General features: G+C 40.3%; 1 protein-coding gene across 2 annotated transcripts in view; it reads right to left on the bottom strand.

Annotated features, from left to right (window-relative positions):
- PBX3 (PBX homeobox 3) overlaps positions 1-16,372 on the bottom strand; it is a 187,834-nt gene extending 171,462 nt beyond the window's left edge. Inside the window, exons 1-2 of one of the 2 annotated variants that reach the window (XM_075260199.1) lie at positions 14,762-16,372; positions 12,968-13,041 (exon numbers count right to left, since the gene is read on the bottom strand). In XM_075260199.1, the coding sequence (XP_075116300.1) occupies positions 12,968-13,041; positions 14,762-14,958 (271 nt within the window). In that variant the 5' untranslated portion in view covers positions 14,959-16,372. The remainder of the gene's footprint in view (positions 1-12,967; positions 13,042-14,761) is intronic. The other variant, XM_075260201.1, reaches the window with a different exon arrangement.
- Positions 16,373-19,367: the final 2,995 nt, after the last annotated feature.

Here is a 19,367-nt window from a genome sequence, read left to right as displayed (position 1 = left end):
GTGAAGAGCTATCTGTACCGGTACCGTAGCTCTTCATAGTCAGAAGGGAGTCAGAAGAGCCTATAGCGCTGTACTGTGTGAGCAGGGAGGAACGCCTCCCTCTCCTACTGATAATACTCATCTATGGACGAGTACTAGGGGGGGGGGTGTTCCTCCCCGCTCACACAGTACAGTGCTATAGGTGCTGCTGTGAAGAAGGACGTTCCTGACAGACTGTCAGGAACGCCCTTCAGACTGTGAAGTGCTACGGTATTGGTACTGATAGCTCTTCACCCGGGGCACAGGTCGGGAAAGCCGGAAAGTGCACTGAATTCGGCTTTCCAGCAGTATGTAAAACTGCCTGTGCCCAAATCCATGAAAGGTCCTCTTTAAATGCGCATATTCCCTGGCTCTGTACTGTTCTGTGGTGGCTAACGCTTCCTATGATGTTATCAAGTGTTAGTAGACATTATTATGCTTAGACTTACTAGCTATGCTTCTTCAGGTTGACAGCTTACAAAAAGGATCTCCTATATATAGACAACCTACCAAAAAGTAGCAAAATATGGAGGATGGGTTAAAAAATAGTAGCAACAATAGTTCTCTCATTGATCCCTTGCCTCTCCCCACCAACCGTTACGGTGTCCCTACAAGCCACTAGTTCCTGATTCCTCTCAGCGCACACGAAGTGAGGCGGGTCATTGCTGCACCCAGTGATTGGCTCAGTAGTCATTTCCTGTGTGTTCAGAGGGACCAGATTTAATGAAAAATGTTGGACAAACTAGCACAGCACATAGCACTATATGGTAAATTAAATAGGTTTTCTGGGACCTTTTAATTGAAAACCAATCCTGAGGATAGGTCGTCAGTTGAAGATCTGTGGGAGACTGACACCTGGGATCCCTGTGGATCACCTGTCTGAAGAGGTAACAGTGCATCCTGATAGCCACATCTGCTTCACTAGCCATGCCACGTTCATCAGTTACATGGCCTGATCACAAATCGGTTCCATTCAAGTGAATGGGCTGAGTTGTAATAACAAGCACAGCCACTGTACAAATGCATGGCGCTGTGTTTGGTACATACTGAAGAGGCTGACGTGCTCATGTGAATGCTGCAGCCTCTTCTAACAGCTGATCAGCTGAGGCCTCGTGTCTGACCTGTGCTGATATATACTAAGGATAGGACAACAATTAATCAGTCCCACAAAACCCCATGATGGAAACCCAACAGAACCTATTGTAATCATGACTGCCTGTTGGGTCCCCTTGTCTCTATCAAAGGACATATCCGGCACTGCTGTAATTCTCCTTGTTTTGCTCTTACAATGGAACAGAACATTATAAAACAAAAAACAATGCAGATGGAAAGAGAACCTTATTTTCACTGCACAGTTTTAGGGCTGAAGGGTATAAACAAGGATTCTGAAACTCACAGGAGTTCTAGTTAGCCAAAGAACGGAAGCATATTTAAGCACTTGGAAATATGTATTTCTGTAGTTGCAATATTTGAAGTTCCCCGAGTGTATATCCAATAAGTATTGCATGCTTAATGATATGTATAAAATTATGAAACCCAGCAGGAGAGGCACTGGCTTTGCCTGAAGTTATTAGGTCTCGTTTTAGCCATAGAAGAGTTGGCCGACAGTTTGGTTGCATAGCTTGGAAAACTCCGCAGATCACAGCAGTACTTTATAAAGCTCTACAGCTGCCAGGGTGTCTGGCCTGAAGCTTCTCACGGATTTGACGGTTATATTGTACATCTCCAGATGGGTCCAGTGCTTTCCCACCTTCTCACTGGTTAGCAGTGACAGAATCTGTATCAGCTCACCTATTATCTGTGACCCTATATTCAGCTCCTTACAAGTTAGGGGGTGTTAGTGGGATATATCGTGTGTGTGATGGGTGGCAGGAGCAAAGCAAAAAACTATTCTGCCTTGGTTAGGACGATTAGGATAGGATTGGATATACTAAAGCTATAAAGTGGGGGCTGGAAATAAATACAGACTCCAGAGTTAAAACTAAATTATTAATTATATTATACAATTATTGGTATTGTATGATTAATTAGATGTATGGTTTGTTACATAATTACTCTTATTGGAATTCAGTCACTAGATTTTTCAGGAATTAGAGGATCTTTACTGTTTCCGTCTGCTCATGTCTGTCAGCCATTTATGAAGGAGTAATAGCAGGAGTTGGACTGTCCAAAAATAGAGGAGTCCGAGTTGGTGGTCTGATGTACTGACTCTACAGGCCTGGGAAATACTGAATCTTTTGTCCCAGGTGATCTTCATTGTAGTATGCATTCAGAGAGTTACAGTGGTATTCCAGTCTTAAACAGAATATGCCATAAATGTCTGACAGGTGCTACAGATGCCTAATAGATGGATGCCTGGCCGTTATTGCAAACATGGAGAGAGTCGTGTATAACCTAGGGTCACCTCACCAGGTGGGATAGGAGTCAGAAAGCCCTTCCTCACAGAGGTTGCAACAGCATCATGTGAATGTACCATAAATGTGTAAGGGTGTGTACAAACAACCATGCTGATTCACAGGCTGTGCATTTCACAAATCTCTCTCAGATTTCTTTTCTCGGACACAGTCACATTAGTGGGTGAATCAGGTTTGTGAAAATGGACCCGTGTGAAAACAGAGCATGTCCGATATTTTTCACGCATACTACACAGACTAGAAACTTGGTTATGTGAAGTTCTAAAATAGCAATACCCCTATAGCCACCCATGAACACTAGATAGTCGTCTATGGGCATGCAAGGTGAATTTAGTGGAATCTGCATGTTAAATTTAATAGATCAATACAGAACATCCCTATTGAGAATTCTCTCCAAGATCAGAGGATCACACAGTTTAAACTACCACATGTTTTCTCTGATGGCCCAGACTCAAGGGCATCAGAGTACTGGCAGACCCTGGCGGGGTGGATTGGATTTCCTATATTTTTCTACACTAATAGAAACCAGATACTTACTCATATTAATTTTTCAAATCTGCTTTTTTTTTTTATTTTACATTCTCTCATTGTATTTCCGTTACATGATTAAGGGTAGCCATACTAAGTGAGATGCTGATAAACAGCATTTAGGGATTTGCTTTACAACAACCACGAGAACCATTGGAGTCTGCAGGGTGTAGAGGGAAGGCTCTGTGACCTACCCTAAGGTAACTGCAGGGAGAGGTCGAGAAGGAGAGCTGTGTTTATCACTTATTATGTATGGTGTGATCTTGTAATAATAATCAGATAGCTACTGAGAAGTGATCTCTACAGAACAGGAAGTGGCAGCCTATTACAAGACTCAGATTTAAGATATATTTTAAATAAATAAATAAATATATATATATATATATATATATATATATATATATACACACACACACACACATACATATATATATATATATATATAGCAGAGATGAGCAGGTAGTGTTCGAATACCTCCCCTGCATAGATATTGGTGTAAAAAAAAAAGCACCAGGGAAGGCGGGAGGGGCATCAAATTTTTACTGCGTTTACCACAGTAGGTCATTTTTTAGCATGACAAATTTCCAAAGATTACTTGTAATCAAAAACTTATTGCCACAGCACAAATGCAAAAACTGTGTAACATCCGATCGTATTCATTGATACGTGTACATATTTACACAAGCAACAAATGTTCCCAAGCGAAGCATCATCATATGCAAGCAATAAAAGACAATAAATTACCCAAATAAATCATCAGAAAATGTAATATAGCACTGCAACTAATCGAAAACGCGAGAAGCGAGAGTGAAGGAGAAAAGTATTAAAAAAGAGGCTTTATATTATCATCAGCGCAGCTTAATGCAATATGATGTCAATGTATAGAATAATGGGAAAACTAATACTGTATTAATAATAATAATCATTGGAAATGGCTACTAACAATAATAATGTCAAAAACATTCAATATTATCCATGAAGCCAGAAGACGGATTCTCAGCTCCAGTCTGAAATAGAAATGCTGGGATGATACATATATTTTGTTTTGCCTCAGCTCAAAGTTCACTAGCTGTGAGACAGAACTATATATAAACTTTCTGTAATAGTGGATGGTGTTTATTGCTGACTTAGTCTGTCTGTGTGTTTTATCTCAGGACGTGCTGTGCTTGAAAGCACAATGTATATCTCTCAGAATTTGTCTGCACTAACAAGGTCCGGGATGCTTCAGTGTGACAACCCCGCAACTTATTTACAATTAACTAGTATGTCTTGCCTAGTATACCAAAAAGCTGTACATGCAACGGTGTGTCACAGGTGCATATAGCAATACAATACAACACCGTATCCATAACATTATATAAGCACTGATCGTACATGGGACATCATTAGGATTGCGCTCCTACTTGCACTCTGGTGCTTAAAGGGTTGACTTTAACGCCGGCGAATAACTGCACACAGTACAACTTCCTCTTGCTGTGGCAGCTTAAATAAAAGCCACTCATGGAGTGCGGAATACAAAGTCCGATAAAAACACAAGACACAACATATGTGTAATAGGATTATTTATAATCTCCTGCTCTAAAACACTTCACTTGTGATTCCCAGTGTCAGCGATCCAGCCTTACATCTGTAACCGCACCACACTAGAATGTGCTCTGTCACTTTACATTGTTGGCCCATATCCCTCTCTCGGAAAAAGAAAAAAAAAACGGCAGACAATGAACAGACGCTCTGACGTGGGCTTAAGGGGGGAAACCTCGCGTAGGACAGATGACCCCTTTTGGCAGCTAATTCAGTGTGCGTTGCAATTTTATGCGACAAAATGGGAATTCTTCAGGTCTATCGTCTCTGTGGCTTTGTTAAATTTATTGGCAATTTCTATAAGCTCCCTGCGGCTGTAAGGAGAACACACGCACCAGGAAGATCGTACACAGTTTGTAAAAATGCCGGCTTTCTAATTTGCCTTTTTATGCGCACTCGCTGATGTGAGGATGGATCTGTCTGCCTGCTACAGTCAGTAAAATCACACAATTACTCCAAAGTTTATGTCAGGCTACGGGGTTTTGCCTGTTTTTTTTCCCCTTTACAACTGATCTAAATGACAACACATAGGCCATTGACATTAGTTTTTTAATACTTTTATTTAGATTTTTTAAAGATTTTTTTTTAAAGAAAATAAATAACCGTATCTACCCCACAGAAATGCACTTTTTCCTATTTTGCCAATAAGAAATGAAAATAGAACCTTAGCCGCAAAGTGACCAGACTGAAACCGGATAATCTTTTGTGCATTAAAATGTTATCTAATCCTTTTCCCATTTCCCCCAATATTAATACATTTATTTATTTATTTTAAAATAGGATCCTAAATCCTGTTTAAAAATATACTTGATAGAAGGCGTGAAAATGAACGCTTTTTGGTAACAGTTTGAAATAAAGGGAGGTGAGACACCATTCACCCCCCCCCCCATTTCCTAAGTATATATTTATTTATTTTATATATATTTATTTTTATTTTAGAAAAAACAAATATATTGTTAATTTAATTTTATCTGTTATATGATCTTAAAAAGAGAACATGAAAAAAAAAATCATACCATGACCCCAGGAGTGTAATTTCGGAGTACGTGGCAAGGGGAACGTCAGGTGTACATCTTAACAAGTAACGTAAATACAGACACAATAAAAGTTGCTGTCTTACATGTACCAATACAACAAACAGTATTTATATAGGAAGTCAGAGACAGACTACAGAGGGGGTCCCTCTAAAAATAGGTAATAGTCTATGATCTATAGCAGTATAAAAGACATAACAAAATAACATCAGAAAAGTTGTAAAATATATATTTAAAAAACTAAATAATAATAATATTGAACAGTATGAAAAACAAAGGAAATTTTAATAAGAATACTACATGGGAAATTTCTATAAAACATATCATTTATGTCCTATGAATTAAGGCATAGGATTATCCTGCATGCTGGGTAGAGCAGGACTACTGAAATCCTAATCCTTCCCTCTTTCCACTTCATATTATATTTCTGAAAACTGAAAAGTGCCCGGTGATGGGGTGTTCAGTATGAGGGAGGAGCTCTGGATATGGCGTTTGGTCCAGAACTTGCGTGTTTGCAGATTGGCATTTATCACAACTTGCCTGGGTTTCAAAACGACAGTAAGTGTAAGACCTGACAGAAACTTTAATAATTGATATTAAATATTGATGTGAATTATTTACAACGTTCATAATTCAAAACCTGGGATGTGTAAAGAGCCGGAGTGACATGGGGTTATCATGTGGATGAAAAAGGCCAGCTCTGTGCGCTTCACCTTGCTGAGAGTTCAGGTCTGTGAAAAGACAAACACAGCATTCTCCTCCTGGTGTGAAGTACTAGGTTATGGGAGGGAAAGGCAAACATATACTTCTCTTTCCAGCAATTAGACATGTCAGGTGAAGCGACTGCCCCTACACTACCTGGATTAGCTACAACTTGCTACAATGTTAATGTGTTTGTCAGCATAGGAAATGGTAGAGGCACATACTGTAGTAATGGCGCAGACAGACCCATGTGACTGTGCAGATAGAACGTGGGTTACATGTAAAAATGTCATTTCATTCATCTAGGAATATGAAACTATGTCACACCTGTCTCACAATGTATGGAGTGGGGGGGGAGAGATATGGAGTACATGAGATTATCTATCACGGTGCATTGCTGTATTACATTATATACACTTTGTGTACTTGAAAAGTCACAACAGGTTAATAGACATGTAACACTATGACGGACAGACAAGTCAGAACAGCATGTCCCCAACCGGTTATATGCTTCATTTGTAAAGAAATTTACCATCAGGACAGCTTTTATACATGAGTTGATTTTGTATTGTCATTGGTTGCATTCATTGTTTAATAATTCTATCCTTCTTGTATCTATTTCATATTTATCTTGTATATCTCTATCTTGCATCTACTCATCTTGTATCTATCCATCTGTTACATCCATTGGCTTAGGCCCCATTTATAAGGGACAGCTAAGCCCATAACCAGCACTGATTGACAATATAGAGAGTTGATAGGTGCTCATTTACTTACTTACTTACATGTAGAAATTTTGGGGAGTATTTTTTTTTTCATACGTGACTGTTTGAGGGTAATTTGTTCACTCCTTTCATAAGTGTGCATTATTGTCAGCAATACAACCCATTTACACAGACAATTATAAGGGAAGCGATCAGCCGACAGACAAGAAAACTTGCAAACCCATGTTCAAAGTTTATCAATCATCCATCTTTTCATTGATACCGTGGGATTATGTGTTCTCACAATATCATTCAGCCTCCCTGTAGCCGCAGTAAAATTATAAGCGGGTTACTTCTAGTTGAAATTTTTTGATACAGGTATCTCAGCCCTTCTATACTGAGCAACTCAAATGAACCAGAAAAGTTACTAGGAAGATTATGTGTAATGTTACTATATCAACAGCAAATAGTGGGTCAGTATAGATGTATAGGGAACACATCTAATAAACACACGTGTTGCAGATCCGACTGACAAGTAACAATCACAGTCAACATTCCCACAACCCTACTTGTCATTTGTGGGGCGCCCACTACAGTTTCACCACAGTATTTAAGATTTAAAAAGGACATGGATCAACAAGGAGGAAAGTGTGACCCCCGCATACTGGGAAGAAGGAAGAAAAATAACAAATGAAATCTGTACTGATTTAACCCCTGACATAACTGATATTTTTAAAGTGACATCTCCTTTCAGCATGAATTAAAATATAAATACACGTCTAATACTTCTACTCTCTCACATCTATACATTCCCTGGTAGCTATATCCTCCAAATCAGACATTTCTCTTGGCCCGTCCATGCCCGCTATACTAAAGCTCTACTTCAGGGTCCTTATTCTGGATGTGATAACTTTTATTGGGCTATCAGCAAATATATGACATTTCATACCGTCCTCATAAAATGCTTGTCGATGTGCAGAAAAGAAATAAATGTGGAATATTCTCATGTCCCAACATTGTAATAATTACACATTTTATAGATCACAGACATATGCATCACTTCCGTAGGAAAAAAAAAAAGCACCGCACATTGAAACGCACACAAGAGGAAAAAGACAAAAAAAAAGTATACAGTGACTTGGGGTGAGACTGTATTCCCATGTACCATCCTCAGGAATGATAGCTACAAATTCCACCATAAAAAGTCCAGCACAGGACAGAATATTATTAAAGCTCCTCACTGCTACATATAACATATGTGTGTGCGTCCTACTGTCTGAGACTGCCCCTCATTATCTTCATTTATTACATTTGCATTGATAACTGGCTGCAGCTTAACCTTACAAGAGGAAGCTGAGATGTTCACTGGAAACAGAGCTCTGTAATTGAGTTGAAGTTTGGTTGGATGTTTAACCCATACCTTCCTGGAGAGTCTGCACTATCGGCATCAGCAATGACAAGAACAGATTTGGGGAGCTAAATTGACCTCCCTATCCAGTACATAGAGCAAAGCAGAGTTTGCCAGGGACAGGCAGCAAAGTGACTACACATTGTTTATCTGAGATTTACATTAGACTGCAGATAAACCTTAATAAAAGTTATCACACCATATGCAGACTGAGAGACCACACTACTGCTATTATGTAGAGTCAATAAGAATGACAATTAAGGGTTTAGGAAAGTCTAATAGCGCTACTCAGCCAACATACAGATGTAGCAGAGCTGAGTTTGCCAGTAAGTATAATACAAGGTTTACATGGCTTTTTACATAGGATATAAGCCTATTACAGATGTGGCAAACAGACATATAACTCATTGTATGGCACTGGAAATAACAGTATGGAATGGATTGAATGTCATTTATGTTAAAGCTACATCTGTATCAATGGGAGGCCAAAAATGACCTATGTAGTACAGCTATACACTATGGATTAAAAGTACTCAAGAACTAATCAGATAGATAAGGCTTTACACAAGTCACCAAAATAATACGGCATATAAGATATATATATATTTTATAGATAGTCAGACACTTCATATGTGGAATATTATATGCATGCCTGATATCCATGTTCTTTACAATCTAGTCCAGGGCACTTATAATTTGGGAGGCTCTACAAAGACTTCAAGCGGTGGGTGTAGAAAACACACAGGGAGACACATGTGGGGGGGAGGGGGGGATCTGAGTGAGGTGGTTTATCACAACTCCTAAAATGACATAGGAACAAAGGTATGTCTGATCACTTTGAATCAGCACTTTCTAAAGGTTATGTCAAGCTGAGAAATTAATATTGTAGATTTTTTTCCCTCTTGCAGCGCATTCACTGGCTTGTTCCTATTCTCCACCTATGGATAATTTTATTCTCCCTCAGGATGATAACTGAACAGTTGTACAGCATACGTAGCCACTAGTTGTGCTTTGTTCACTATTTACATACATTAATATATAGCTACTTATGACGACACGTTAACACTTGCATAGTCTATTATGAGCCCGATTCCAGCATGAATAGTAAGTAACTATTCATCTTGTACAGCATTTACTTTTATACTATTACTATAATATTGATAGCTCTGTTGCCATGCAGATGTTTAAACCCATTACTGTTATCCTTTGCTCTTCGCCTCGGCGACAAACAGGTTAACATTCTCCCGACTGGCTACTCACATCTTGTTTTCTGGGTCAAAAATGTTCAGTGAGCGTTTCTACTGACTCTCTTTAGGCATATAAAAATCCTTCAAGTAGCCCGAGACGGTCCTTCTAGCTTCCCCCTGCGGACACCTCGCTCAGTGGAGAAGTTCATTACATTTTATGATCTTCCCAAGTCTGTCCTGCTTATAAGACTCGCAAAAGGCCACAAATCTGGCAAACCATCATGTATGCCATTAGACATTACTACTAAATGAATGGCATTTAAGCTCTGTGCTCCACGGTGCCTATATTATGGGAGGCTGGCAGCTGTCAATGTACCGTCCTGCTGTAAGGCTATGTTCTAAAATCAAAAATGAAAACGTACAGGTTTATAGGATGGATGTGTAAGACGACATAGGTGTAGTGCCAGGAGGCTGACAAATGACTCTAATACATATATATATGTATTCCAAGATCTATGGAGCTGTAAGAGCCTCAGTGACAAACTAACAAATATTTCTAATTTTCTCAGTTCACAAATACTAATGAAGCAATCTCACGTTTTGCCAGTGTGTACCCACTTGGGGATAAAAGAGAAAAAAAAAACCTTACATTTAGGCTCAGGCTCGTTGACAAAAAGGAAAAAAAAAAAACATCCATACACAATCATATGTTCACGTGTATTGATTTTTATGCCTGTGGCTAGCTGAAAAAATCCAGAGCCTGTTTATTTAATTCCAAAAAAGGTCATTTCTCATCTACATGCACCAAACACAGCTCAAGCTGCCTTAATCTCTCTCGCCTTTCCTGGGCTTCCAGTAAAAATTCATCAAAGCAATGATAGAAACAGGAGAATGATTTGAGGGGCAGGTTAATGTCTCAAAATCTAAAAACTTGATTCCAAAAACACTGTTATTCTCCCCAAACCCAATATTTTAGGAAAAAAGCTATAATTGTAGACTAAAAAAAAGAAAATTTAAAAATTGCAAAAAAGCAATAGCCTGCTGCTACCTTGTGGTTGCCGTTATTAAAGCCTTATAACTAGTCTATAATTTTAACACCAATAGAAAAGATAAAATAACAAGAATTTCGCTCGCAAGTATGCAAAATGGGAAGAAGATAAATGCGCTGGCCGAACTCAAACCTGCTTGTTATCTGGCTTTTTATTCAATAAAACCTGCTGGCTGATGTGATAATTAAAATGAACAAACATAATAAAACAGTCCTGAAGTGTAGGTGGGGATAGAGGGAAGCGTCTCCCTCGTGCTATATTTTGATAGATTTCCTGTATAGGGGGAGAAGCTTTGAAACAATGAAGCGGTCAGAAAACAAAGACGTTTCCTGACCCTTTTCATTTTCGCCGGCTAATAAGGTAAAGTTGCCGGGCTGGTATTAGAGCACACACACCAGCCGCCCTCTGTGACATTAAACAGATTGCCGCCACGGAGGATAAAAACAAACACTTGAAATTCAGCATTGTTTCCAACTCCAGAAGCAGCTGCTTCCACAGCTCCACACGGCAGCATTGCAATGTGTGAAATCCATACATACAGTCGCAGATTTTACATCACACTAAAAAGAGGATGATGCAAACCGAATCTTCACATTTAAACAATTCTGCTGGTTATTGATGTCACGGCCAATGCTCCGCGGTCTTTGTCTGAAAAAACCACTAAAGAGTCTTGTGCTCATTCATAATGTAATAGGCACGTCTTCTCCAATTTCCATTTTTCCTTTTGTCAATTTTACTGTCACTTTTATAAGCCTGGGGTGCCAGTGGACATTTGTACCGATCAACCCTCTCAGCCGCGGAGGCGGTTTCGCCCCTATCTAATCTATGAAGATCTGAGATTTGACACCTTGCTTACAGCACTAGTCACTCTGATTAGGTTCATTTTGCAGACTGAATGAAGTGTACAATTATTTCAATTATTAAAATTTGCCCTGTTAAGTGGTAACATACGCTGAGAAGCTGCGCAACGCAAAGACAATGGCCGAGAAAAATAATGGCCTTTAAATTAAAAGCTAAAAAAACAATCCAAGTCCTGTGTTTACGCCGTTATATTGACGGATTTTGGCAAATTTTTATATATATAAAAATAATCTTAAAAAATATCATAAAACATAAATAAAAAAATGAGCATGGAAATAAGCAACCATTAAAAAAAATTCTATTAAATTAACCTCTGAACGACTGAGCAGTTCCTAGTAAACATTGGAAGTGCTCATAAGATCAGGTCATTGTGTATTATGCCAGCAGAAAGCAGCAATTACAGAGATAGATTTGGGGAGGGGGGTTTACAAAAAGAAAAAAAAAAGGCTCTCTGCACACAGAAATTGACGGTGATTGATTAGGTGTGCCAGCAATTAATATATATATTGTAGTCATTTGATTTGCTACAATGTATCAATGACAAGCTCAACACTGAAACTGACACCCTTAATAGGTTCTGGTGATTTGACACCCTTGAAATCCCTGGATTATTTAATGATCACTTTTTATGAAAATATATAAGAACAACTCCACAAAATAAAAATTTTAAATATATCTATTTTTTCCCCTCTGAAAAGCCACCATAAGGACATGTGTGACCCATGTACTAAGAACATGCAAGTGTGTAAGCAGCCAATGAATTGTGGTGTAATACCCTACATATGATACATGTGTATACAGATTATATGTAGATTAAGTGATGCTGATGGAAGTAGAATAGTGTACATATAACTAAGCCAAGGAAATCTTGCAGAAATTCCCTTCTATTTGTTTCTTCCCTTTAATTGGAGATTAAGCTGGGAATTAAATTCTCACCCGTCAAAATAAAGTTATCTTTAACAGCGATTTTGGCGGTTATTTAATTATGCAATTTGGTATCACTGGCACAAATTTCTTATTGATCTTTTCTTGGGGCTCTTCAGAGATTTTAAGGAGGAAAATACACATCTTGATTCACTCCCTGCATTCTACAAAGACAAGTCTCTGGAACTATTTTTTTTGTGTGTGTGTGTGTGTGGGGGGGGTTGGATTGCAAGACAGACACAACTTTGTGGCCTATTCCTGCCATGGACATCTCTCTCCTTTGCAGTTTATAATGGGTTAACTTTCAATGTCATCTGGTCCATAGCCTCACAGAAGAAAGTGTTGCCTGTGGCAGATGACCTGTTCCCCACCCAACATACACAACGATCTGTACACAAATGATCAATACAATTGCCTTTTTTTATATCCTGTGCCGGTTCTTGACCGCACGATGTTATGGGAAACAAAGATGGCGATGCCCAGCATAAAAGCAGTGGTGTAAATGTTAAACTGAGCAGAATCAGGGTTAATAGAGACAAAAGGACTACAACTCCTACCTGTTTTTTCTTTGATTTCACATAGGACACTGAAGAGAGCTGGCTTCATCCTATGACAGTTTAGTGCATGCTTTCTGCAAAAAAAAAAAAAAAAAGAATTTAGAAAAACAAGATTACTAAGGGGAATCCAAAATGTAGACATAGTAACATATATATATATATATATATATATATATATATATATATATATATATAAATTAGTTGATAGATAGACAATTCATAGATAAATAGGATTCGCTGATTGATATGCGATAGATAGAATAGGTTAATATAATAGATAGATCATTTATCAATCTGATAGATAATTCATAGATGGATAAATCAGATTATTCATGGATGAATAGATAGATATGATAAATTAATAATAGATAATTAAGTGATCAATCTGACAATTTATAGATAGATAAAAATATAAACAGATGAGATGGATAATTTATAGACAGATCATTCATGGACAGAATCTATATGTGTTTCATGTATATGTATGTGTACCTATGTATTGCATATATACACATGTATGTGTCTGTGTACAAATCTGTTTATTCATGTATGTAACATTTGTTTATGTATATGCACAAGTTTTACATAAACTTCTGTATACACATACACAATATATATTATAGTATCTAATAGATATATACACACACTAAACTCTTAAAAATAAACTAAAACAAAAGCAGCACAAAGCTGTATCACATCAGTATTTCAGATAATACACCTCTACCTACCACAGTAAACATCTGATCCTAGTGTCAGGGGAACTTTGATAAGTTGGCCTGAACTTTGCAGTGCCCATGCTGAGTCTATTACTAGTTAAAAGTGTAAAAGTTGAGCTTTCCCACCAAAGGCTTGACAATTTGTAATGTTTACTCACATGTCAGATTAGCCGGCTATTATAGCAAATATAAATCAACGCCTGTCGGCAATAAACTGCTTCAGTCCATATCAAAACTGATTTATTAAAAGGGGCCAACTTTTACGCAGCAGTATATTTTCCTAACATTGATTTCTTTTCCCTGCAGTAGCATCTCCTACTAATGCTTCAGAAAACATGCAAAACACATAGACAGTAACCAGTCTGCTTGTGTAGTAAGCAGCAGATGGGTTGTTTAAGGGCAATACAATGAGCAGAAAATGGGTGCAAAGAAATACAGATCCCTACATCTACTTTATAAATGTTTGCAAACAATTGGTAAAGAATAATATGGCTGATGCTGGGGTAGAAGACGCTGTGTCTGGAAGAAGTTCTAGTGTTGTCTTACATTACAGATGATTGCTTGTTGGAAGAAATCTAAGTGGTCCTGAAAGCTTGACCTATAAATAATACTCTATATGGGGACTCCAGATAACCAGGGACTAGCTACGTTTATGGGCACCACTAATAAACGTGTGCAGATTGACTTGTGTAGCCCCTACCGTGCTGATTTTATTTATAATTACCACTCTTCCTATATAGGGCCAGATTCTGCCCTGGAAAGAAGAATGGACTGGAAGCTGCAAGGAGGGAGCAGCATCTCCACACTCACAGCTGCTGCGACCCCTCTTCATATCAGTTTGCCTACAAAGGCATCGCCTCATCCCCCTGCGAGAAGGAGCCTCCAGCTGCATCGCAGCCTCAGCTCGTCGTTGCTACCCAAACATGTGTCGGTTTATTTGACAAACTGCCTGCATTGAGAAGTTGCTCACTCCAGGATGTACAGGAGTGATGAGCTGCTCTCATGTGTGGGGAGGGAAAGCGTGATGCTGCGTGTATATGTGTGTGTGATTTTTTTTTTTATTGCGATGGAAACCAACTTTGCTTGTGCCTCATCCAGGCTCTGATCAGTGATGGTCATGATCTGGTGCAGAATGTCGCCAATGTCCTGCTTCCTGCCATCCCCGTCTGTCCCATCGTGTCCATGGGGAGGAGGTAAAGTCATTCCCCCCTGCACCGAGTGACCAGCCATGTTCACCCCGGCCAAAGTCTGCATCATCCTGGTCTGCTCGTCCATACTCCTCTCCGCAGCCAAATCAATTGAAATACAGACTGCAAGGAGACAACCTCACAGTCAGGGGCACAACCGCTTGGGGGGTCAGTGCCCCGCACATCAACAATGACAACAAGCGTAAATTCCCAGCCTTGGGTACACCGACTGGCAAACAAGGTGTATAATTCAGTTCTTCACTCCATCCAAAAACCTTGCTGCTGGTTTACACAAAGTAACGCAAGCTGCAGACACAATTCTGATTCTGGATTGAGATGGGGGTCTATTTCCAGTGCACTTTTATCCCACCGCATACATCAAATATAAAAAAATCTGGGGGTCTCATGTAAGGTCAAAGGTCTAGGCTTCTTTAGCTTTGGCAAGGCCAGTTCCAATTCATCCCATTAGGACACAAGTAAGCAAAAGCCATTCAATGCATCAAATGTCACAGTTTTTTTGGCGATTTAATTCTTTATTCCGAGGGAAGGGGAGAAAAATAAGAAAGAAGCCGGAGAGTTGAAGGATGCTCGGTGTAAGATGCAGCACTTTCTTCTAGGACAGTTCTGGGTTAATCGTATAAGAAATCAAATTGATTTGCAATGCTTTATTCCAATCAATGCAAAATAAAAATTAAAAAAAAATCCTAAAAATTCAAGAAAAATTTAAAAAATCATATTTTGTAAGATAATTTGTCCCCCAGATTGTGATAGATGTCATGAAGAAGAGTAATCGGAAGGCATGGTGCTCTCCGGGCGTCTCGGATCACAGTCCTTGGTTCTTTATTTAGGACCTGATCCTCCTTCTTGCTTCTTCAATCCTTCATTCCCTGATCTCTTGGTGTCCAGGAGCTGACAATCTCCCCAATGCATAAATCAGTGCCCGATGATGATGGAGTAGTAGTAGGTGTAGGAGTAGTAGTCGCTGCAGCTCCTTGCTGATCACCTCCAATAAAATAAATGGGGATTATAAAAAAAGACAAGAAATAAGATGTATAAAAGAAAGTCTCTGGGAAGAAGAAGAACTTGTGGCCGGGGGTGGGTGGGTGGGGGAGCAGCGCGGAGTATTAATGACAGGAGCTAGGGCAGGGAGAGGTGATAGAAATGGTTAAGGTGCCCGGTGAGATGGGGAGGATGATGATGATGATGCCTCAGAGCAGCAATCAAAAAAGTTTTTTCCTCCTCGGCGGCGGCGGCTGAGGGGGTGATGAGGGAGAGATGGATGGGGGGCCGGTAGTCGGGGCTCTCCCGGGCGGGATTTATGGCTCCGGCTGCTTGCCCCGCTTTACACTGCTGCTGCCGGCCCCGGTGACGGATTGACAGGCTGCCAACGCCACTCACTCACTGCGGACGTGTCAGACTTTGAAGGAGGGGAGGAAATAAAAAGGGAGACAAAATATAAATAATGGAGGCAGGCTCCTCCTCCCCGTGTCTTCAGCCCCGGGAGGAGGAGGGTGAGAAGGCGGCGCCGCTCCTCACAGACCCCTTCTCCAGGCCCCGCCCGCCACGACAGGAGGTGGAGACCCAGAACACGACTACTACCTCAGAGAAGAAATGGCGCGCTGAGGTGGTTGCTAGGACGAGTGTTGTCACGCAGCCTGCCACGGTTGCTAAGGGAGACGTGGCACGCCACCAATCAAACTCCGGCTCCGTCTGTCAAGGTTGGCGTTGCGGTGTAGCGAAGGTTGGTTGAGAGCACGTGTTTTCCCGCCCGCCTCTTTACTTACAATTGGAGGATTCGAATGTTGACGTCATGGCGTGGGCGGGGCCTGAGATGGTCCTCATCTGATTGCCATGGCAGCAAGAGAGCAGAGGGATGAGGGATGCTGCGCCTGACACTGGGCTGGGAGGAGAGCGGCTAGGTCCCGAGGTCATAGCTGAGCAGAGCGGCTACCTCATAGCTGAGCAGAGCGGCTACCTCATAGCTGTGCAGAGCGGCTACCTCATAGCTGTGCAGAGCGGCTAGGTCCCGAGGTCATAGCTGAGCAGAGCGGCTACCTCATAGCTGTGCAGAGCGGCTACCTCATAGCTGTGCAGAGCGGCTACCTCATAGCTGTGCAGAGCGGCTACCTCATAGCTGTGCAGAGCGGCTACCTCATAGCTGTGCAGAGCGGCTACCTCATAGCTGTGCAGAGCGGCTACCTCATAGCTGTGCAGAGCGGCTACCTCATAGCTGAGCAGAGCGGCTCTCCTCATAGCTAGACACTGGCTGAGCTCAGCAATGTAGGCAGACTAATAAAGAGCTAAGCCATGGAATGAAGACATCTTACACTAGATTACAATGAAAGGCTAATAATAAACATGTAGACAAGCAGTTCTATACTGGGGACTCGTGAGCATCACATACTGGGAGGACAAGCACTCTCAGCCTCCATGACTACAATGGTGTGGTGTACACACGCTATCTATGTTATAGTCACCTCATACAATAAATTTGTCAGTCCCATGCAAGATTTTTCCCTGTGTTTGTTTTGAAAGGGCTCCGGTCATTAGGAGGTTAAAGTGGCCCCGGCCTGCTACATAACGTTACATACGGAGAGGACAATCACTCCCAACCTCCTGCTTGTAATTTGTCACCTCATGAAATAAATGTGTCAGTCCCATGCAATATTTTTCTTTTTCTGTTGAAGAGGCTCTGGTCATTAAGGGGTTAAAATGGCACTGACATGGCCCAAAACCACTACAATTGGAGTATATTGCACCCCAGATTGAACAGAGTCGGTAGTCAGAAAACATCCCTCCCTTCTTGGTTCATTTTAATGGGGTGGCCAGGGATAGCCAAGCACTATACTTTGGCTATTCCCAGTGGAGGTATGCATTACTGGCCACCACCTCTGTTCGGAAAGGGGTTCAAAACACCCTAATTCCCCGGCTTTAGGCTGGGGCCCCACGGGACGTAAATGACGCGATTTGCCCGCAGCGGAGACACTGTAGGAAAAATCGTGGCGATTTACAGTGCAAGCAAAGGGGAATCATGCAAATCCCATGCCCACTTTACGGAAAAAAAACGCAGTGCGGACACGCTGCAATTTGCAAATCACAGCATGTCAATTATATCTACGGCAACGCTGGCGACTTTCCCATAGATATTTGTAACAGAAAGTCCATGGAGGAAAACTCTGCAAACTTTCTGTTGAAAGCGCTGCAGAAAGAACCACAGTGTGTTCATGCCGCGGTTCGTTCATGCCTGTGGGGCCTTAGCCTTAACCGGTTAAGGACCAGGCCCAGAAGTACATTAAGGACCGGGCCTCTTTTTTCAAAACTGACATGTGTCACTTTAAATGGCAATAACTTTGAGACGCTTTAACTTACACAAGTGATTTTGAAATTGTTTTTTCGTAACACATTATACTTCACGTTAGTGGTAAACACTAATCAATATTTTTGTATTTATTTATAAAAAAACTAGCAAATTTGATGGAAATTTGGAAAAAATTGCAATTTTCAAAATGTGAAATTCTCTGCTTTTCAGGCAGATAGTCATACCATCCAAATACATGAATAAATATTATCTCCCATATCTCTGCTTTATATCGGCATCATCTTTTGATCGTCTTTTAATTCATTTTGGACGTTACAAGGCTTACAAGTGTAACAGCGATTTTCCAGATTTACAAGAAAATTCCTCAAACTAATTTTTTAGGGAACACTTCAGTTCTGAAAGGAATTATAAAGGCCTATATAATAGAAACCCCCATAAATCACCCCATTTTCAAAACTACACCCCTCAAATTATTCAAAACAGCATTTGGGATGTTTGTTAACCCTTTAAGCATTTCATAAGAATAAAAATAATATGGAGGTCAAATTTAGACATTTCATTTTTTTTCACTAATACATTCATTTAGACCTAAAATTAACACATTCACAAAGGGTTAAAGGAGAAAATGCATCTCACATTTTGTTATACAATTTCTCCCGTGCACAGAAATACCCCACATGTGGGTGTAAACTGATTTTTGGGCACACGGCAGTGCACGAAAGGGAAGGAGTGACACTGGGTGTTTGAACAGCATATTTTGCTGGAATAATTTTCAGGCACCATGTCACATTTGCAGAGCCCTTAGCGTACCAAAACAATGGAAACCCCCCAAAAGTGACCCCATTTTAGAATCTACACCCCTCACAGAATTCATCAAGGGGTATAGTCAGCATTTTGACCCTACAGTTGTTCCACAGATTTTACTAACATTGGAATGTGTAAAAGAAAAATTACTAAAATGTCACTTTATCCCCAAAGTTTTCATTTTCACAAGGGGTTAAAGGAGTAAAAGCCCCCCAAAGTTTGTTAAACAATTTATCCTGAACACGGCAATACCCCATATGTGGCCATATTCTGCTGTATGGGAACATGGCGGGGCTCAGAATGGAAGGAGCGCTATTTGGCTTTTGGATGGCAGATTTTGCTGGAATAATTTTAGGTGCCATGTCTGATTTGCA

This window comes from Leptodactylus fuscus, chromosome 11, assembly GCF_031893055.1.
Source record: "Leptodactylus fuscus isolate aLepFus1 chromosome 11, aLepFus1.hap2, whole genome shotgun sequence".
NCBI classification, from domain to species: Eukaryota; Metazoa; Chordata; class Amphibia; order Anura; family Leptodactylidae; genus Leptodactylus; species Leptodactylus fuscus.
The sequence above is the reverse complement of the archived record's forward strand: the minus strand, read 5'-3'. Positions and strand labels throughout refer to the sequence as shown.